Source organism: Asterias amurensis, chromosome 1, assembly GCF_032118995.1.
Source record: "Asterias amurensis chromosome 1, ASM3211899v1".
Lineage (NCBI taxonomy): Eukaryota > Metazoa > Echinodermata > Asteroidea > Forcipulatida > Asteriidae > Asterias > Asterias amurensis.
Window position 1 is genome coordinate 17,533,330 of NC_092648.1, and position 23,631 is coordinate 17,556,960.

Genomic DNA, 23,631 nt, shown 5'->3' on the forward strand with positions numbered 1-23,631 from the left:
TCTCGTAATATACATTTTATCAATAAAAATCTTACATTATAGACTTTTTAAAATTTCCATAATTTAAAGGCACTGTACATGTTTGGTAATTGTCAAAGACCAGTGTTCTCACTTGGTGTATCCCATCATATTCCATCATAAGCAAAAAATAACATGCCTGTGAAAATTTGGCCGCAATTGGTCATCGAAGTTGCAAGAAAATTATGAAAAAAACCCACCCTTGTTAGACGAATTTATGTGCTTTCAGATGGAATAAAAGACTAGCTAGAAGTCTTTAAATATTTTAGTGAGAAATTACGTCTTTCTCAAAAACTATGTTACTTCAGAGGGAGTCGTCTCCCACAATGTTTTATACCATCAACAGCTCTCCAATGCTCGTTACCAAGTCAGTTTTTAAGTTAATATTTGTTTTGAGTAATTACCAAACATGTACCTTCCCTTTAAGTAAGGAGAATTACATTCTTAAAAATTACATACACTTTAAGTTCTCATGTATTTCATTATCCAATCCAAGAAGCAAGCATTCAAAAAAGGGGGATCAGAGTTCAGAATGGTTTGCTGAATGCAGAAACGGTCGGCAGAAATGCAACACACTGTACATAAAGAATACACCATACTTACACAGTGTAACAGGCTTTTAGAGAAATCAGACTTTTAGAGAAATCAGACTGCCAAAAGAGGGCTCCATTCAGTTTATGTGCAGTCTAGTTGACATTTAAAGTATTTTGTTGAATCATTAGTTCTTCAGCTTGGAAATATTTGTTAACTTCTGTTATCAGAAAAAAAAAAAACTTGTTCAAATTACTCAGGGGTTTTGGTGTTTCTGACATAAATCTTATCCAAAACTTTATAGAAAAGCTGTAAGAATGTTGATTGTTATCCTTGTATGGAAATTAATGTTTCTCATATTGGTCCTGTAAATACTGACATTTTGAAGTAAAAGTTTAAATTTGACTTTTTATTTATTTTATTTTTTAAATGCAAAGACGCCCAACATTGTATGTTTTATAAAGCTTTCTTTGTGTGCATAGTCACGATTTGTTTAACAATTTTTTTATATGTTAGTTTGCATCTGGGATAAAGAATACAATTCGTTTTTATCCTTATACCAATGTGTATTTTCTGTGAAAAAAGTCAACTGGCAAGTAACTGGAGTGGGATTTGAACCCTTGACCTTTGCATTGCTCCATGATTTTCCTGTGGATTTTTCCACAGAACTTTGGAAAGTACTAAGTACAGTGCTTACACACATTGATGTTTGGGTACAAACAATTATATTAGTTTCTTTTTTAGTTTTTTTTTTATTTGTAAAGAAGCTGATAGAGTTTTGGGGTCTTTTTTGCAAAGTTTTAATTTATTAATAGGTTCTTTACCTAAGTGTTTATGTTGACAGTATCATGCTCATGCATCACTCATCGATTGGATTGAAATACAATTAAAATTTTATTACACAAGTGCGAGTGGAACACACAAATATAGCACTGATGCAAAAATAGTGGTCTGATGTTTTGACCCTGTACAGAGTATTTTTTGAAGGCTAAAAACTCTGCTATGGTTGAAACGTCAGGCCACTTTGGATATTTAGAATGATAGAACAGGGTTTGATATGAGCCTGCAATAATAGGTTTATATCACACTCCTGTTGCTGTGGATCCACCAATCAGAATGTAGGATTAAAGTTTGCTGAAAGATAAAGTTGTTTATGTCAATTTCCTCTTGTGGGGAATGAATTCGACATTCTCGTGAAAATAACTGTTATTCAGCTGAAACTTTCAAAGTTTTCTAATCCTCTTTATAATTCAGGATTTTTTACAAAAAGTTCATTCAGCCTATAATGTATTTTAGTTATTAACTATATGTCTTGCATATAAGCTTAGTTTTGAAACAATTAAACAATAAGAGAAAAGGAAATGCAAGATAACAATCCAATTTCAATTTTGTATATCTTTTTTAACTACAAACTGCCAGTGTTTCCTCATCCCTACTTCATGGAATCATTTGGCATTCAGAAGCTGGTCTGTAAGTGAAGGTAGCATGTAAACACTTGTGAATGAGACAAAAGCAACACTGCCAACAAGAAGACGATGTGTGAGGCAACCCTGCCGAGGATGTGCCACGGCAAAGAAGAAAAGGTTGGAGAGATAATAAAGAGTTTCCAGTGTGTGAAGCTGATTGGTGATTAGTAGTCCATGGTCATAGCAGGCTCAATGACAACACAGGTGCATAGAGCCAAAGGTCGCCTTTAGTGGCTATATAGGGACCCGGCGCTGCCTCGTCACGGTCACAAAGTTGCAAGTCGGGCCTGAAGCCTCTTCACACATCTCATAGGACTGGAATTAAAGCACAGGAGCCACTTGGAAGTGGGCAGATGGACGTAGCGGAAAACACTTCACACCTCCCTTGTCCGTTGCTGCCCCATTGGGACCCCTACTTCTCTGGCTAAGGAGACGTCCGCAAGGCACACTTTCCAACTTGTCAAATACAGGAGGGGCCTGTGTTTATCAGATGACTAATTTGCGAGCCAATGAATGGATGCGCCACCTTTTAATAAGTGAGGCCCAGGATGATGGGGCTGAGTCTTGTTTTAACTGGCCAGCCGAGGTGGCTTCCTACGATTAGGTGACGGAACGAGCACAGACTGGGATCGATGGCTGCTTGTTGCCCCTCTCTGTCATGGCAGGCGCCCAGCATGGAATGTTTCATGTATCCAGAACCCTATGCCTCCAATCTGGACGCTACCATGTAAGTACGTGCTGCGAGTTTCTGCGCTCGTCGGCTTTAGATGTAGCACGTATTAGATGTAGCACGCATGGGGGCAAATTCAGCACTATGTAAGCCATCTGCAGCGTGTCTAATTTCTGTATGCTTGAATGTTGACACCAATACCAGGGCTTTTAATGCTCCTATTGCTCTTAATACCTAATGGAAGTTAATGGTCACAAAAGATTGAATATATGACTGATGTGTAAACGACTTTTGGTAAATTAGTTTGCACTTTGCTGCAGTTAGCACATAGCATACAAATTGTTAATACCAACTTGGTCACAATGTTTGCTTACATTATATCATTGAGGACTTTTGAGGACTTAACCTTCAACTGCTGGTTTTCTTGAATTTACTACCAGTTATTTTTCTGGCCATTCTTCTCATAGTGCCACAACGCAAGGTAACCATTCTGACTTGTAAATGGCTGGATTTGTTTAATCTTTGATTTTTGTAAGCAATTTTCTCTGAACATTAAGGCGTTTATATTCATTTTAGCGTTAGGTTTCTGTTTGGAAATGTCACTGTAGAGTATTTTCATATTTTACACCAGATTTCATCCTGTTTTTGAATTTGGGTATTGTTTGGACTTTATGTTTTTCTGTGTTTTTGTGGACACATAGGATCTGTTTGTAATTTGTAGTCCACTTTTTTTTGCAATCTGCTAATGAGTACAATCAAAATGGTAACTTTTTAGTGAAGAGTTTGTGTTTTCTGAGGGATTTTGTGTGTGTTCTTTGCCAGGCTTATTTTGAATGCAGCAGTTGAAATAAGCGAAGGGATTTATGGTGTGAACGTAGTGAGCTTTCGGATTGAAACTTACCAATCTTTTGCTGATGCTTTGAATGCAGGTTTTGGAAACTTGTAGTTTCTATCACAAAGTTTCAAGGAGTGCTATTTATACAAAGTTGTTTGCATTTGGCTTCATGGTTGACTTAAGCTGTTTTTGATCTTCTCTTTAAAGACAGAGACTTTGATTAGGATGAGAAATTTAAAAGTTGCAAGTTTTATTGAAGGAAATACAAGAGTGGCGATGAGATCTCAAACAACCGTTTAAAACCAGCAGGGTTGTGTCCGTGCGATGAAGCAATGAGGTCCTTTATCGCACGGCCCTGAAAGGTTTTAAGTTGTCATACAGGATAAAGTCACTACTCTTTCATTTCCATTCATAGTACAACTTTTTTTTCAAAGTGTAAGACCAAAGGAAAAACTGGCTTTGAAATTGTTTTTTTTTGTTAAATTGTTCAACTCATGTCCTCAGGCTGTTAACCAAATTGCATGCGGAGCTCAACAGTTGGGTGTACGCTCGGTGTAAAACAATTTACATTGAGAATCCTATGTAATGAGTGTGTTACACGTTATTAGCATCGATGTAAGCTTGTGCGCTGACATGCGTATGACAATGAAACTGAAAAGTTTAAGGATGCAGTAGAAAATTCTCTTTACTGCAGGACATGTTTAGGTGTACGCTAGAGTACCTGGCCCAGTGCTAAAATGACTGTATTTCTTTCTGGTGGTTCAGCTTTTGAGCCCCCAGTGTACTCTTAAAAAGTCTGTTATGAAATTGTCCTGATGATGCTCTTGGGTAAGTTTTGATTACTTATCTATTAAAGGGAAGGTACACGTTTGGTAATTACTCAAAACAAATATTAACTTGAAAACTGACTTGGTAACGAGCATTGGAGAGCTGTTGGTAGTATAGAACATTGTGAGAAACGGTTCCCTCTAAAGTAGCATAGATTTTGAGAAAGAGGTAATTTCTCACTAAAATAATAGAAGACTTCTAGCCAGAAGTCTTTTATTCCTATCTGAAAGCACACAAATTCGTCCAGCAAGGGTGTTTTTTTCTTTCATCATTTTCTTGCAACTTTCGATGACCAATTGAGCCCAAATTTTCACATGCTTGTTATTTTATGCTTGAGATACACTAAGTGAGAATACTGGTCTTTGACGCTTACCAAACGTGTACCTTCCCTTTAAATGTCTTGACTTAACCCATGTGTACTATGCTCAATACAAAATGTTAAGCATACAAATATTTTAGTTTCGGACACATACTTTTTCAATTATGTTTGGCTTCTACTTAGAAAACTTAGAATAATATTAAAGGGAACATTATACAGAAATGAAATTTATGAAGAAGAAAGCTAGATTTTAAAATAAAAAATAAAATAAAAAAGAGAGTAAATTATTATGCCTTGTGCTATGGTAAAGCTATTTTTGCAGACCATATAACTGATAGTAAGCAGTAATATTTTCACTTTAATTGAAATCTTCCTTTCCTTAAAGAATCTTTCTTCCTTTAATTAAAAATGTTCCCTTCCCGCTAAGGCCACTTCAAAATGAAACAAATTTTATGGCATCCAGTGGCACCTTTCTTTGTCACTACTCTGCACACGGGTTATAACTTTTGTGAACGTGTCAGAATCTAGTCGTGCCCTTTTCTTCAAAGTAGCAGACATCGCATATGGGAGAGGACATTAGAGCAATCTGTCATTATCTTGTCATCTTCTGCTCAGGCCCCCCTCGTCCAAGGGGCCATATCTGACATCATCCGGTAAACAAACAATGCTTTATCTCTCCTCCCAAAATCATTAGCGCACGGCCGAGCCACGGCTTGGAGGGCCACACTGGCAGATATTGCATCATTTATAAAGCAGGAAATATAGGGTAATACTTGTGTGGGGGGGGGGGGGGGGGTAATCACTCAGGGTGATCATCATGTTTTGATGACAGCATCGTCAGGATTCGGAAAATTGATTTGAGTTTATGCGTGAGACGGGACACTAGAGAAGCGTCGCATTGAGATGATATTAGTCCTAGGGTTATTGTCAAGTGGTCGAGGGGGTCATTAAGGGTGCCAATGAAATCATCTCTCTCTCTCTCCTGCGGCGGGGCTTATTACTCGGACTTGATTCCGCTGTATCCTTGTGAAATTACGCTGTGGTTTAATGTGTAAACTGACCCCAAATCCAATGAAGATCAACTGTGATTGAAGTTAATTCAATTGTTTAATTCAAGTTGAATTTGAAATTGACTGTCAAGGTGGAATATGTTTAGCGAATAACTTGCTTATTGTGTTACAATTATATTAGACGGGAACTGTGGCTTGGTCTGTAAAAGGAATAATGGAGACTTGTTAAGCAGGTTGTGTTTATGGGATTTGAGGCATTGCATGGTGAGGTATTAATATATATTTGGTTTGCGGTAACACCATGTATGTATTCTTCTTGCTATTTGTGTGCGTTTTCATGAGTTTTATCTCATCCCTGGATGATTTTTATGAATCGCTTCACAATTTTGCTTTCAATTTTCAAATTAGTGTAATGTTTTATATTCTGTATAAGCCATAGTAAATGCATTCTGTAAACTCTGTTGATGAAAAGAGTTATACAAAGTTTAGACTAATCTACTGTGATTTCAAACATGAAAGTTGAAGTATTGTCAGGTTAATATTTAGTTGTTACATCACCGTCTCTTGTTAAAGCTATCACAATGCAATTTAGTGTATTGTGTTATTTTGTTTTTTTCTTAGGTTGCTTAAATGCAAACCATCGTTTGAGGACCATAGTTCCCTTAGTTTTTGTATCTGTAAGAAATGGTGTTTTTTTATATATCTATCATTGTAATTGATGTGGAAACATTTTCATATTGTGACATCAATACAAACAATTTGTCATCAACATGTAAATCAACTCGTCTCCCACAAAAGAATTGATACCATTAGAGCATCTCATGTATGTCATTGGCAATCCTTGGCCTCAAACTTCCACAGCAAAGTGAAATTATGATCACAATCCAAAAAAAATTCCACTGTGGTATTAAAAAGCAGAAATATTACATTAATACAAAAGTTAGTCATCAATATAATCTCCTTTCCTATAAAAGAATTGATACTATTAGAGCGTCTCATGTGTTTCAATTGCAATCCCTGCCCTCAAATTTCCAGGTGAAATTACGATCACAATCTCTAAAGCAAAAATCATCCTTTCAACCTTGGCCTTATTTCTTTTCCATGTTGCAGGATCATCGCGCTTCGCAAGGAGAAATCTCGAGATGCTGCCCGTTCCCGGCGAGGCAAGGAAAACTACGAGTATTATGAGTTGGCCAAGATGTTGCCTTTACCAGCGGCCATCACCAGCCAGCTGGACAAGGCTTCCATCATTCGGCTGACCATGAGCTATCTTAAGATAAGAGACTTTGCCATGCAAGGAGATCCACCATGGCATACCTACCTGGAGAGTCACGGTGTCGGAAGAAGTATCGCCTCCGTCTTACAAGGTGTGTGCTCTCTCGGTCTTTGAGATAAATCATGCCTCTTATATCAAGGCTAATTATTTTTATTGCATCCTCCAGAAGACAATCAGAGCAAACTGATCGAAGCGTCAAGTTGAAAACCTACGGTTCTCTTCAGAACCACCCCAACTCAATTAGAGATTATCATTACATGGTGTTACTGCAAACCTCACTAAATTTTAATTCCACCATGCAACGTTTCTACTTGCTTATTATTATTTGGTTTTACCATTACACCGATGTGTGTTGCACTAACTTTCCAGAGGATGTGAAAAAAATTTGCTGCATATTGTCAGGGTGGGATTCTAACCCACGACCTTTTCCATTGTAGAGCAGATGTCTTACCATTTAGACCACCAAGATTTGCTAGAGGCAGTTCAAATCCTATGTTTAAACAGCGGGTATTGCATCGATTTAATTGCTTGTTATTTTCAAGGGAAAAGAGGAACTCATTTTTTTGTTACTCCTTGCTGTCTTCCCTCTTTTTCATAAAGAGGAATTCATTCTGGTCATTCAGAAACATTGTAGCTATCGCTGATGGCATGGGTTACTAAATATCTCGCAAAATTTGATGGCTTTTTCACAGGTTGGTTGTGTGGTATGTTTATTGAAAACTACAAAATGGCAATAGATATTTACTCCTAAGAAAACTAAGGGTGTAATATTGTATCTTAAAACATATTTTTAGTTTAGGATCAATCTTATGCCTAAATAAGTAAATTTCACTTGTTAAATACAAGAGGACTTCAAGTGGTATTTTAAACCAGGATACGAATCTTCACTTATGTAACAAGTAGATTACACTTCCATTGAACCTTGATCAACCACATTTACTTGCGACAAAAATCTTCATTTGTAAAAGTGATGTAAAAATAGGGAGCCCAAAGTGCAAATTATCTGTTCTTAATAAAAATAAATTGCCAGATTGGAATGATTATAAATTGTTTCCTGCTCTTGAGCCCTGTCCACTTCATGGTGGAATTATCAAATTTGTGATCCAGTTCAAGCTCCAAATAATATTTCCTGTTTTCTACATAACTATAAGCTCAGGATGTTTGTACCATCGTAAAAGCAATCTATCAAAAATAAAAACTCTCATTTTGTAAAGGATTGGGGATTGCGGTTGTGGCTAGTTATTCACCCTTTGTATCATGGTGTAAGATTAATCATTATTATGATGAGAGTTTTCTCTGTTGAATGAGCAACTTTGTTGAGTGTCACTCGAGGCCTGCCGTCAGTTTCTGTTGTTTACATATGAATTTGTCATGTAAACTTGCTGTTGAATATGTTCCTGGGAGTGCATGCCGCCTGCGTTACGTGTAAACAAATGCTGCAAAAAATCAGTGTTATCTGGTGTATAAATTTTATCATGTAAATGGAATTCTTTGTAAGATAAAATGTTGTGAAACAGTATGAAGTACTTCTTGGTATTACTGTGGAAGTGTCGTGGCCGAGCGGATAAGAGCACCAAATTCAAACTCTGGTGTTTCTGATCAGCAGAGTGTGGGTTTGAATCCCCATCAGTTGTGACACTTGTGTCCTTAAGCAAGACACTCGTCCATTGCTTCGTCCTTCGAATGGGACGTTAAGTTGTTGGTCCCATGTGTTATGTAACGCATGTAAAAGAACTCAGTGCACTTATCGAAAAGAGAAGGGGCTCGTCCCGGTGTTCCTGGTCTGATCGACAGAAAATTGCGCCACAGCACCTTGTAAAAACATTACATGGTGCTATCAGAATTAGGTATCATAAAACGTAGTCCCACATCTTGCAGGAAATACTGTATGTTACAGCGCCAGGAGCGTCACTGAGTGACGGTCATGTGCGCTATATAAGAAGCCACGATTGTTAATATTATTATTATAGTAATGCCAAAACATAGGATTCGAACGGCCTCTAGCTGCCGGGCAACCTCGGTAGTCTAGTTGGTAAGACACTGCTCTAGAATTGCAAGGGTCATGGGTTCGCATTCCACCCGAGTAACATGCCTGTGATATTTTTTTTCACAGGACTTGGGGAAAGTACTGAGTATACAGTGCTAACACACATCGGTGTATGGGTAAAAACCAAAATTAGTATTATTATTATTACCTAATTTGTTTTTCGATTGGAAAACATTGGCCAATTTCATATGAAGAAATTCCTAAAGTATACCTGATTTAGCTGCATCGGGCTCTTTTCTAAAGATTTTTCAGCATCATGAACAAAATTAATATTGGAAGTGTACATCCTTACCAACAAAGTGATGTTACAAGTTTTGTGATTTGATAAACTTTACTTGGACCAATGTAATGTTGGTTAACTAATTTCAACGAAGCCGTTGCTAATTAAGTTGTAAGTTTGACCAACTTCAACAGCTTGCAACTCTCTGACCAGAAAACAACTTTCTAAAATAATAAGTTTGTTTACTTTGTGGTGTTTCATGCTAAGGTTTTAGATAGGTGTGGAAATTAATTTACAATTTTGATAAATCCATATGTACAGAAAGCGGGTTCTTGGGGAACTTGCAACTTGGTGGAGGTGTTTCTTATGTTATTGAAGGGGAGAGGGGGGTATTTGGACGGGATGTTTTTAGCCGCACAAGTGACAGTTCTAGCACCAGCCTTTTAAAGGCAGTGGACACTATTGGTAATTACTCAAAATAATTATTAGCATAAAACTTTACTTGGTAATGAGGAGAGGTTGGTAGTATAAAACATTGTGAGAAATGGCTCCCTCTGAAGTGGAGTAGTTTTTAAGAAAGAAGTAATTTTCCACGAATTTGATTTCAAGACCTCAGATTTAGAATTTGAGGTCTCGAAATCAAGCATCTGAAAGCACACAACTTTGTGTAACAAGGGTGTTTTTTCTTTCATTATTATCTTGCAACTTCGATGGTCGATTGAGCTCAAATTTTCACAGGTTTGTTATTTTATGCATATGTTGAGATACAGCAAGTGAGAAGACTGGTCTTTGACAATTACCAATAGTGTCCGGTGTCTTTAACGCTTCACATTTGAACAATATATAGACATTTGATCATGAGGTCTATTAAAAGTATAACATGGATAATTTGTGGTTGTTTTTTTTAGGTCGATATTCTCACCAACATTCCGGAGTATCTGCAATAGCTCAGGAGGTTTACGAGCACAATCTAGGTGGACATATTCTTCAGGTAAGGTTGAGTAACCAAGTCTAATTATATTTGTTTGTATTTTTCTCTTATATAAAAACTTGTGGACTATAAGTAACCTTTTTCATTCATTCAGTCATTTATTATTATTCATCATGATAGAAAAAACATGAAATTCCATATCTCGTGTTTTAAAATAAACAAAACATGTACAAGAACTTGAAATATATTATAATAAAAAAACAAGAATTATTCTAAAAAGGCTGTATGCGTCAGAAACGGAGAGTGGTGTGAAAGATTCTAAAACGGACAATTTTTCAAGAGATTTTATAATTGTTATAGCGTTTCTCTCAGCTCAACTTTCACCTTTTAAATTTGTTATTTTGATATAATTGCATGTAAGCCCCTTTCCATTAACGTCAATTGCTGTACTAATGCCTCTTAATAGCAATCAAGGAGAAACACATGAGGTTAAGTTACGCTGCTGCTTCTCCCCTCAGAAAGAAAGAAGAACTTGAGAACCGGGGCTCAAGATGTAAAACATTCCCATATGCGTTGGGGGAGTCTGTCCCTTCAAGTGTATTGTAACAAGCAGTAATCTTCTGAGTGAAGGAACTGCACACACTTAGTGTCCTATTGAGTGTTAAACCCGCTCTGTCATCCAATTACACTGAGGTAGAGAGGGAGGGAGAGAAACAGACAGAGAGACACTCAAATTGTCGTTAAAGGGTCTGGGTACTTTTTGTAAGACACACAACACAATGTCCACAGATTGACTTTAAAACTTTCACGGTTTCAAGATAATGATGGTAGAAAGCTTCCCTTAAAAATATTTTTTGCTGAGGTGCTGTAGTTTTTGCGAAATTAGTAAAACAAGTCCTCAGTGAGACGACTATTATTTAGCATGTAAAACGTATTTTCCCATCTCAAGTTTGGATTGACAGACTTTAGGGTCATAGTGTCAAGTACACTTTTGTTAATCCTGACAAGCTTGAACTGGGTTCCCTGCTGTTCCCTCTCCCATCCACCCCATTTCCTATCCTTACCCAAATCTACCCTCATCTCTCATCTTTTCTTCACATGCTCCTTGTTGTATGCAAACATTCTGTCAGTCATCTTCATTTAGGCTTTAGTTGCTATTAAAGTATTGTTTTTGTTCTTTGTGAAATGGCCAAATAAATAATAATAATAATAACAATCTCCCACACAGGCACTTGATGGTTTTCTCTTTGGGTTGAGCAATGACGGAAGATTCTTGTACATCTCGGAGACTGTCTCCATATACCTGGGTCTCTCACAGGTATGAATCTTTGCTGGAATTTTTCGCAAATACAAAGACTATTCAAGTCAGTAACATTTATTTCAATGCTGGCATTCAATACAATCATGCACATTTAGAAGTCTCCCATTTGAGTAGGCCTATATTGATTTAGGGTGCGTTTGTTTAGCTTCCCTGGGTCGACCCCGGTGTGTGGCGTTTTTTTCCCCAGGACGAACGTGGGTAATTATCTGCACACGTTCGTCCTGGAAAAAGAAAATGCCACACACCGGGGTCGACCCGGGGAAGCTAATCGAACACACCCATAGTTGACAGTTAAACTCGTTTTATTTCCTGGATTGATAGACATCATTAATTGCTGACACTGATTTTGGTCAGTAATTATATCTTGGTACTGAAGAGAAAATGGCGAGTCATTGTTGCAGTTTCTCTTTTTTTTTTTCTTCTTTTTTTTTTTTTTTTGGGGGGGGGGGAGTCTTTAGAAGTTAATCTTGAGATTGATCCCAACATTCAACATGTATGTTCTTGCTTTGCCATCCTTAATTGACACCATGCTCAGTCTATGAAGCCGAGTTCATATCAAGTTTGCCGTGAAACACGCAAGTTAGTCCTTTTCGTTGATTGAGTCTGAGTGGTCCACTCCATCTTACTGTCCACCTGTTCAGTTCCACTATTAATTGATTGATCACCTAGTTGTGGATACTAAAAATAACAAGTATCTCAGTATTACCAGACTATTACACGCATATATAGATTACTGAAGCAAACACCTGAACTATGAATCATTGCTGTGCTGCGCCGCAAAATTAAAAGCACTTGGTCTCTGCTTTTTGAAGCCATCACAAGATGCTAGAGCGAGATTAGAACGGCGGTGAAACTAGTTAATAACACAGGTGCAAGATCGTAGTATAAGCATGTCCACGTGTGGATCATTTCCTCAGTAAATGTGCAGTGAGACTTCACTTCTTCTTTTTTTTCTGAGCAGAAATTCATACGGGTCTATTTGGTGGTTTAGTGGGTGGGTGGGTCGTTCACAGGTTTGATACACTGTGGTATGCAATTTTTAGCACATTGATATCCGATTATGCCGTATCTGAATTGGCAGCTACGGCTGTTGCTACGGATGTTGCTATGTATTTCTTATACTTCAACGCATGAAAACGCTGCAAACTAGCCGTAGCTGTAGCCGCCCAAGTTGGACACAGCCTTAGTCTGCACATTATGTTTTTGGTTTTGTTCAATGGTTCAATGCAGGGTTTTTTTTTGTGCGTTTTTTTTACAACTAAACTTAAGTGCCCAAGACTTCCCCAATAGGTTTCATGCATTAAAGGCGGTGGACACTATTGGCAATTAGTCGAAATAGTTATTGGCATAAAACCTTGGTAGGGAGTAATGGGGAGAGGTTGATAGTATAAAATGGTGTGAGAATTGGCTCCCTCTGAAATGACGTAGTTTTCGAGAAAGAAATAATTTTCCACGAATTTGATTCTGAAAGCGCACAACTTTGTGTGACATCTCACAACTTTGATGACCAATTGAGCTCAAATTTTCACAGGTTTGTTATTTTATGCATATGTTGAGATACACCAAGTGAAAAGACTGGTCTTTGACAATTACTAATAGTGTCCACTGTCTTTAAAAGGGAAAGTAAACTAAACTTGTATCACATTGTGAACTCCAGCATATCCTGGTAATGTGTTTTGAGAACCAATACATTCATTCATATTTCTTTTTGTTGTTAGATATCATACTGTCATCTCAATACTTACTTGCATGAAAATGTTTTTTCTTGAGAGTCTTTCTGTATCAAATAAAAGGTAAATATTTGTTAGTTTTTGTAAATTGGGAAAAAATATCTTTATCTCTAGTTTCTTGTAATGCAACGCACTTCAATAAAACATTTTTTGCCAATCTTGAAGTTAGTGTTCAATAATGCACCTGTCAATCAGAAAGTAATAATATTTTCATCGCTATATTTTCACAAAAGAATGAGTGTCACACATTCTGATAAACCAGTTAATCTTACCGCAAATAACCACAAACAATGAACACCTACCAGAAGGGGGGCTGCTAAACCAGTTATTCTTACCGCAGTTAACCCCAAATATAACAATGGACACCCACCAGAAAGAGGGGGGGGGGGGGGGTGGGGTGAAGAGAAAAAGATTGTGTAACTTTTGCTTCCCCGTCCAATTCAGCAACCATGCATCAGTGATATGATTAGTATGCCCAATTACACTGGCATGTGTGCAGCATCCCGCAAGGGACTGCATCAACGAGGGAGTACAGGGTGTCAAAACACCCTCAGCATTTCATACTTGCAGCTGTGAAGTCGCCACAGTCGCTGATTAGCCTCGGCTTGCGCCACCTGGGCCGTCTGCAAGTTTCCGCGCGGCGGCTCCTCTTGTCCCTGTTCTAGCTCTTCGTTTTCCCCTGTTCTAGAGCTTTACACTCGGGGTGCAGTGCTCTCACCCGATCGGGTCTGACAAGCCAAGTCAGACATGGTCGGTGTGGCGGGCTTGGCGGGTTCGGAGTATCGTATGAGCGCGTGAGGAGTAAACAAAGTGACAATGTCATCAGCTCTGGTCTGGAGATGTATTACTTGCATATTTACAGACTTTCTAAATCTCTCTAGTGGAAGATGTGTGATTTGAGGCACTTTGCCTGATACTCTGATATTTACTCTTGTCATACAGTCAGAAAGGTATTGATGTGCCTCGGTTCATTTTGTAAAACACTTCTTTCTTTTTCTCTCTCTTTTTTTTCCTCTCTCTTGGTAATATTGAAAAAGCGGTCAAACAAAGTTCATTGATTTTACAAATAATCACAATGTTTTCTTGTCTGTTTTATTCATTGTACTGGAATCAGTTTTGTCTTGCCACAAGCTAAGGCAAATGTATTGACCTTGATTAATTTGTAGCAAAGTAGATATAAATGATTCCCAAAGAAAAGTGGCAAATATCAAAGTGAACTCATAAAATCTTCAGTTTAAAAGAGATTTCACAGAAATTGTTTGTTTAACCTTTTTGGTTTTTATGATTTTGTCCTAAGTTCATAAGTATATTCTTACTTTGTTTGTAGCACTAGTGGTAAATGAGTAGTGATAAATGGTCCCCCAAGAAAACTGTGAATTTGTGAATACGAAGGTGAATTTAAGCCTTCCAGAAAGTATCTGCTAGGGTTGAATTGTCAGGCCATTAAATTGCAATTAGAAATTATTGACACATAACAAACTAAACATTAAATTGCATTGGTTTATTAGGGTGTCCCCAGTTTTCTGGGTCTGTGGAAATGATTGTGTAGACAAGCATATTTTTGTTTGTTTGTTTGTTTGTTTGTTTAGTTTATTTCCATTTGCACACCTTGAAACATACATTAAATAATAACAGTTATAATAAGTAAAGAAAAATATAATAATTAAGGTACAAATGGAGAGGAGGTATACCCTCCTGTAGTAGAGTACCCAGACTGCTGTAGGTTAACATTTATATTCATAAATACCTCAGACAATTTCGCTATTCCTATTGGTTGAGAGCGCGTCACGTGGGTGTGTATAAACCTTTGCTAATGACCAGTAAAAAGTGTTGAAACATGGGCGTGACACGCGAGCTTGCACCTGTGCTTATAAGACAGTTTCTTCATTCCTATTGGTCGAGAGCAACGGCCGGGACAGTTGTGCCACATCACACGATACGCGCGACGCGCACAGCATTCCCTTATAAGGAGTTATTTACCGAGGGCCTTACCATTTCATAGCTGGAGGGGTGTTGTGTTGAAAGAAATCATTAAACAATATATTTTTTGCATTTATCTTAGTTTTTGACCAAAAAGTGTATTTATGAATGGGAATCAAAGTGTGTTGAATCGGTTTTTAACTAGTGGTTTAGACCCGCCGAGGCCTGGTTCTTGATAATTTACCTTGACTTCGTCTCGGTAAAGTTATCAAGAACCAGGCCTCGTTGGGTTTAAACCACTAGTTGAAAACCTCTTCACCACACATTGATTCCGTTATTAATTGCCTGCAAAACTGCATAAAAAAGAAAACGAAGAACATACTACATTGTCCAAAGGGTGTGTAATTCAGGTTCCATTATCACAAATCACTTTGTAATGCTTGCAGCAGTCCGGGTACTCTACCCCTGTGGATGCATACTTGGCCTATTGACCTCGAGCACACACAAGGTATCCTGTTAGAATCCATCGGCTTCTAAAAAGTACACACCCTATTTACACTGATCTCCATCCGCAAATTGCTTCTAAATGAAATGAGTGATTCTTTAAACTCCTTGGTTCTATTTGACTGTCGGGTCTTCAGGGCATCTCCCTGCCGTAAGATCTACACTCACCCTTCCTCCGATCCCTCCCCCTCCTATTCGAACCTCTCTCAGGCAAAAGTGCTTTGATATGAACAGATACTTCTGGGAGTGGGTTGTACCGCATACCGATGCCATGGGTGAAGTGATTGCTCACCATTAAGGTGGGCATTAAAAGCCTAAATGCTCCTTGATTAAAGGAATAAATGAATGAATTGCACACGCTGCTGTGAAGCCTTCGAAATTTAAAACAGGGAAGCGTGCATAAATACCACAGTAGTTGTGCTGGTGATTCAGGATATTTTTTCCCTATGCTGTTTTTCTTCTTCTTAATATTCAACAATGGAATATTAATGTTGGATACTTACATTAAACAAAAATGTTTTAGTACAGGACTATTTAAACTTTGAGTTAAGCGAATGTTTTGGGTATTAATAATAATAATAATATCGAAGTCTTATATAGCGCACGTATCTACCAAACAAGGTACTCAAGGCGCTGAGTATATACAAACTTTCAGAAAGATAGGTTATTGCAATGATGGATTCTGAGACCCAATTATGTAGCACTTATAAGGGTTTACAGGTGCTACGGCGCATTAAGCAGCCACAACCAGGAACACCGCGGCGAACCCCTTCTCTTTAATGTATTTTGTTATTCAACTACCAAAATCTTTACCTTCTTGATTTTCCTTGACTCACAGGTTGAGTTGACAGGGAGTAGTTTCTTTGACTATGTCCACGTTGGTGATCACGCTGAGGTAGCGGAACAACTGGGTATGAAGTTACCCCCATCCCGGACTATATCCCAGACATCGGTGGGTACCGGTAGCAGTGATGGTTGCCAGTCATCACCCGTGTCGTCGCCCACCTCTCCAACGCATAGTGATTGTAAGTCATGATTATTAATTTGTCGTTGTTAGTTTTGGTCCACTCAGGGGTGAGATCTTTCAGACTTTTATCTGAATTCAGATGTTTTATCCTATGTTTTTATCGAAATAAAATAAAATAAGTCATACTATTTGTTCCACTTCTCTACTGAGGATACTGTTACCCAAAAGCTCCTTGGAATCTATAACTCCAGTGGTAATCAAAAGGTGGGCGTTCCATCATTTCAATGTACCTCATAGGGTCTGGATCCCAGTTTCAGACTTTTTTGTCAGAAACGACTCCCATCCCTGCTCACCCTAGGTGTTTATATATTGTCACATACCGTTGTGTCAGTGCAAAATTGTTGCATCTCCTAAAGTAGCGAGTTACGTGGGTTTGAAATTGTCAAAAGGTTGTATCTTGCTTAGATAAGCAAATATTTATCCAAATACGAATATCCGCAGTATCTCCTGGATGTTGCATTTCAGATGAAAAAAATTTGTCCTTTATAAATTTTCACAGTTTTTTTTTTTTTTTGTGCACTGGTCTTTGACACTTACCAAAGGTGTCCTGTGCCGTTATGACCCTATTGTATTTCAGATCATTTTTCAAGTCAAGTTTAAAATATGTTTTTTTAATTTGTTAAATATGACATCAAATTGGGCAAAAAAGGTTTCTGAACTTCTAAGGGGAACTGTTTCTATAAAGTTTCTTAACCCTAAAGGATACTCTCTATATTGACGATTGAATAGTATCCGATTCTATTTGACAGAATGCATCCATAATTGAAGGGGGTTTCACTATTAGCGATTCAAAGCACATTTAACGTCATTTAGAGGAGTGTTTTGGAAGGTAGCGCTAAAACAAACACAGAAATACTTCCCATTAGAAAGGAGACTTTGAGTGTTGACAGACCAACTTTGTATCATCTCTTGCGTGCGTCTTCTTCAAGTGTTTTTGTGTGTGGTTTAATTGAAGTCGTATAATAACGAGCCACTGTCCCCACGAGAGTAGGGGTACCGGTGATAGCAGTGATATAAGTGTCTTGCCAGCTACCTGATGCCAATGCCAATTGTTATTATTCGTGCTGGATGTGTCCAGTTTTGCACCGTATTCACGTAGTATCATCGTGGAGGGATGGCCCTTGAATGGACCCGATCTGCGGTTAGTCAGCGCGCTCGCCTGACACTCGAGTCAAGGAGCTTTATTACAGAGGAAACACTTGTTTCCACACCTCCTTTTTTTCAGATCATGATATAATTAAACTGCATCGTCAGGATGGTCACATTTCCATCTCACTGTATTCCAGTACCACTTTTAACAGTATCTGGTAGGTTGTTTTGTTGGGTTTTTAAGAGGGGAAGGGGGACGTGTAAGAGACATGCACGGGCTAGACACTGTTTACTGGATGCTTCAAGAAAGTGAAGTCATCAAAACTTCATGAATTTAGATTGAGTCAATCCGCAGTGGGGCGCTGTGCCTATTGGGTCATGGTCAGATGTGATTAGCTCAGCCTTGGTCCCCGTGGGGGCGAAGGCAAGATCTGTCTGTTGTATCAGCCATGATGGTCTTAATGAGATGAGATGCATACACTAACCTCATTCCATGCGGATGCAGCAGGGGCTTTACGGAGCATGAGCTTGTGCAGGACGAAGACATAGAACAAAGCCTGGGGATGATGAGCGGGAAAAATTCGGGGAAGGCAGATGGGAAGGGGGAAGGAGATGGTGGACGGAGATGATGGATGAGAAAAAGAGTAACAAGAATAGAGGGATTATTGGAGAAAGATTGGGGAGTAATTAGAATCTGAAATTGAAGAGCAAGCAATGAAAACAACACATTAATTACACCAGGCATTAATTACCCAAAAAATAACGGCGAGCACATGGAAAGATGAGACAGATCTTTTCCTTCCTGTGTAAAGAGAGAATGAGATTGATTTGGAAGAGTGAATGTGCACATTTTGTTAGTTTCTGGGAACAGGTAGAATCGGAAGAAGACATTGGCGTGATGTTGATCTTTCCATGTTATTCCAACTTGTGCCTAAGAACCAATTTATTACTTTGTCATCTTCACCTTGCCTGCAGTTATTAGTGAGTGATAATACATTGTTGATTTACTTCCTCGCAAAGTACAATGAGGTGTTAATATAATAGGCTGGCTAGCCCGCTAGCAAAGTGGGGATGTTTCACTTGGAAAGTGATATCGATAGCAGCTTAGTAAACGATACTATTCTTGTCAAACAAAAGTATGGATTTGTGGCTTTCAAACAAACACAGAGCTTTGGATTGCTGCGCTCCCTGTGGCCATTGCACACCCCTGTGCGAATCCAACGCTACATGCCTATCGCATTTCCACACTTCACGCATTGTATAACTCGAACCAGGCAACAGCTTGCTGGCAAATTTGCCTAGGGGGTCTCAAAGGAACGGTGAGGCTCGATTCTTCCCTTTATTTTTAAGTCTCAGGCACCACACAGCCCGCAACATTAAGCAACATTCAAATGTCAATCTGGTCCGAAACCGCTCACGCACAACTGATTAAATTTGAAAGGGACTGGGTGTGAGGTGCTGAAAGTTTGATGAGTGCCGTCCACGCGATGACTCTTGAGCATATGCTCCCACCTGATTGAAATGCATAGCAATAAGCGTCTCCGCTCAGCACAAACGATGTGAGCTGAATTGGACTGACGGGGGCCAAATGCTAATCGAGGCATTGCCATGCAAATTGGATGCCAGCACTCCACAAATTTGAAGGCAAGGCAAGTCGGGCAAGAGTGTGTATAACCGGCTGCCCATGGGGTACATTGGGTTTGGGAGTACATGTCGTGTGACAAACGGGATCTTGTTAGGAGTGTGCACATGATTACACACTCTGGAGTCGCCGGGGATAGTCCGAATAGAGTACACAAGGTTAGAATAAGTTTTTAGTACTTATTCAAACCAAGGCACGGAGACATGCAGGAATCGTATTATTTTCAAAACTAAAACAGAAGAAAAAAACGAGCAGGATTTTTCATCTTCCTGTTTTTTATCTTTCGTTTATGGCATGATGATGAAATATGGAACTTTAATGTTGATAAAAATGCACAATTTTATTTTTCTGGTTCATACTTAAGTTATACATTTATAAATTCAGATCTAATCCTTTGTACTTAAATGTAATACATTGTTACTAGTGTGAAATTACGAAGGTAATTGTATTTTCCCCTGAGGAACATTTTTTGAAGGATTTCAAATCCGGAAAATCTGGGAGATCTCTTTTCACAGAATCCAATAGTTCCCAAGCAGCAGTTTTGCATTTTGACGAGAGGCAAATTTCCCAGAAGAATGTCTGCAAAGTTTTAGAGATGAATAAACTTACAGGCCACTTGTAATACATTTTTGGAAACATTAAGACCCAATTTTTAGCACATGCCGCGTAGGAGTGGGGTGAGGAGAGTGCGTGGAGAGGGAATTGGGAATTATCATGATTATGTCGGCCCACAAACACAGAGTTTCGAAGCCGCTCCCCTGAGCGAAAAAAAAAGGTCTGAGTCGGTAGTTATTTTAAACTTTTAGTTAAACAAAACCTTTTCTGCGGTTACAGAGAATAACATTTCACCATTGATAAGGTAAAACATATGGAGTTGAACGTCTCATTTTCATAACGTGAATGAGCAACAGAGGGCGCCATCACTTGCGCGCAATTTGACTATTGCTCAAAAATGTACGTGCCACGGATTGTGAGATTGCGCGCCGTGATTCCTGTGAGACCAGGCGTGTGCATGACAAACTTTGAAGATAAAAGGTAATGCCTCAATATTTATAAATCAAGTGAACAAGTTGCCCACAGTCAATCATTTGGCCACACAGGGTGATTCAAAAATTGGCGATTCTTGTTAATCTAAAAAGTTTTGTGGAACACTGTGTTTATGAATCTCTCTATAGTTTGTGGTGAAAGAACAACTGGTTTCACAACTCAACGTTTCGATCAGTATTCTCTGATTGTCTTCATGAGAATACTTCACTAGATCACCATGCAAAGTTTCAAATTTTACTTTACTACCAAAGTACTACATAATGTATGCTGTATGGGAGAAAACAACTTCTCCCCCACCTCCCCCTTAGTCAAAAACAGCAAAGAAACTAATAAACAGAAAGTCAACAGAATACTTTCTTCTTTTTTCAAAGTTATAAACCACAATGAAAACTGATTGGGTAGATTTAAAATAATTTTGAATTTGAACAAAGGAAAATTGAAATAGTTTTAGTTTTGGGTATTAATAGTAATAGTTGCAAAAAATAGTTAATGGCCTGACATTTTGACCTAAGCAGAGTCTTTCTCAAAGGCTAGGGTCGAAACATCAGGACATTAGCTCTTTTTTTGCCTTTATATACCATCGGTCCGATTGGTTAGTAAGTTGTTTGCAACAGCTAATTCTACTTTCTCAGTTACTTTTAATTTAGAATAATAATAATGATAACAATATCAAAGTCTTCTTTAGCGCACGTATCTACCAAACAAGGTACTCAAGGCACTGAGTGTGTACAAACTTTCAGAAAGATAGGTTATTGCAGTGATGAATTCTGAGACCCAATTATTTAGCACCTAAGGGTTAACAAGGTGCTACAGCGCGTACAGCAGCCACAGCTAGGAACACCCGGGCGAACCCTTTCTCTTTTCGATAAGTGCACTGTTTTTTGGGGTTTTTTTTTACATGCGTTACACAACACATGGGACCAACGGATTTACGTACCATCCGATAAGGACAAGGCAATGGTTCAGTGTCTTGCTTAAGGACACAAGTGTCACGGCTGGGGATTCGAACCCACAATCTGCTGATCAGAAACACCAGAGTTTGAATTCGGTGCTCTTAATCGCTCGGCCACAACACTTCCATTAAAGATTGTATTAGCATTTCCTTTTAATATTAAAGTAGAAGTTTTATCCGCAGCTAGTTCTAAGCGCTGTTCCCATTCTATTAGTTAATTCTTACCATCCCAACAATCCATATGCAGTGCATTAATACCACTTTTTACAATCACAAAAAAAATGGAATGCTTACCTGGGCCCAATTTCGTGAAGCCTGTAAGCACATAAACTTGATAAGCACAGAATAGTCTTGTTTAGCAGAAGCAGGTTACCAGCCAAAATAATCTTCAGTTTGCATTGTTGTGGCTGGTGCCCCACTCTATTTTTGCTGAACAATGATATTTGTCAAGCAGTATTTTCTGCTGAGCAACTTTATGAAATTAGGCCCTGGCTTAACATACTCTTGTAGAACACTTTGTGACCCTTGTAAATTTCATTATTTTATTATTCATTGTTTATTGGCCAGCAAACGTTTGTTACAATGTTATAGCATTCAAAGGCACAGCTGAAATATATGGAATTTTACATAAGAATAATAAAAAAAAAAAAATTAGGGGGGTCAATATGATTGAAGCATATGTATATGATTTAAGGCAATGCATGTTGAGGTATCAATATAATATATGTTTGCGTATACCTACTTGCCAGCAATTCATCATACAAGTTTTGTGGAGCTATATACACAAATTTCAAACAAAATTACTATCAACCCTTTTTTAAAAAAAACCTTTAAAAAAATATGAACACATCAAAGTAAGGGGGGCCTAATTTTGGTTGCCAGTTTTAGGGATAAGATTCCTTAAAGACAGTGGACACTATTGGTAATTGTCAATAACCAGTCTTCTCACTTGGTGTATCTCAACATAAAATACCCAACCTGTGAAAATTTGAGTTCAATCGGTCGTTGAAGTTGCGAGATAATAATGAAAGAAAAAACACCCTTGTTACACGAAGTTGTGTGCTTTCAGATGCTTGATTTCGATACCTCAAATTCTAACCTTGAGGTCTTGAAATCAAATTCGTGGAAAATTACTTCTTTCTCAAAAACTGCGTCACTTCAGAGGGAGCCATTTCTCACAATGTTTTATACCATCAACCTCTCCCCATAACTCGTTACCATGTAAGGTTTTATGCTATTAATTATTTCGAGTAATTACCAATAGTGTCCACTGCCTTTAATTGAAAGTTTCCAATAATTAGTAAAATAAAATCAAGTAAAATAAAACAGTCCTTCCTTTCCACAAAGGAAATCAAAATCTATGAATCAGGAGGAAAATTTCATAGGTGTTATTTTGTTTATGTGCAAAATCTGTTCCTTAACAGGCTTAGTAACTAAACCAGACATGAACAGCTCTTGTATCAACAACCACAGACAGTGTTTTCCCCCATTTAAATGATGTAGTCGATACTGATACAAATCCCTACAAAGAAAACAGTGCGGGGTCAGAAATACGCATACAATTACCACACAAAAAACAATCCTGGAAACTCTCAGGAGGGTTTGTCCCAAATAGATTCACCATTATGATGCATCGGGCTAACGGATGGGAAATTATTCAGCGCTAGCACCTACATTAACTACAATGAGATAATCTATATGTATTAGCCAGTCAAGCAAAGCCAAGCCTGTCCTCAGAGAACGCCTTCAAATTTGCTGTACATATTAATGTGATTATTACAACCAGATAACGGCCTATTACACTCTAGGGACACCACTCCCCAGTACAGGCTGAGTAATACCAGTCCTAAACCCTCGCGATGGGCCAAGAAATCTCGGTGTGTTTTATTTATGATCCAGTCTGTTTCTTCAAGGAAGCGATAGAAAATAATTTGGCTGGATATTTTTCTGGGTTTGTTTTGAAGGATATCAGTCTTGGAAGTTTAACAGGCGGAGAGTTGTGAAGGTAGCCAGTCGTGCGAACAGTTCACTGGTGGTTGATTTTTGGCTCACTTCAAGTTCCAACAGACTTGGTTCAGAGGGATTCACCATTGGCTACATCATCATCTGCAAATCAAAAATAATAAAGAAAGTTTGGATTATGCAATGTGATGACCCTTTTGACCCACTTTCTCATAACCAAATAGGTCAACGTAATATGCCATAAGTTTATATTTTCTAGTGTTTTCTACGTTTACGTGGCTAATGC

General features: G+C 38.3%; 1 protein-coding gene across 3 annotated transcripts in view; it reads left to right on the forward strand.

The window, feature by feature from the left end:
• Positions 1-23,631, forward strand: part of LOC139948067 (uncharacterized) — a 113,805-nt gene that overhangs the window by 75,128 nt on the left and 15,046 nt on the right. For all 3 annotated transcript variants that reach the window (XM_071946104.1, XM_071946087.1, XM_071946095.1), the window contains exons 3-6: positions 6,788-7,044; positions 10,129-10,211; positions 11,380-11,469; positions 16,465-16,651. In XM_071946104.1, coding sequence (XP_071802205.1) covers positions 6,876-7,044; positions 10,129-10,211; positions 11,380-11,469; positions 16,465-16,651 — 529 coding nt within the window. In that variant the 5' untranslated portion in view covers positions 6,788-6,875. The remainder of the gene's footprint in view (positions 1-6,787; positions 7,045-10,128; positions 10,212-11,379; positions 11,470-16,464; positions 16,652-23,631) is intronic.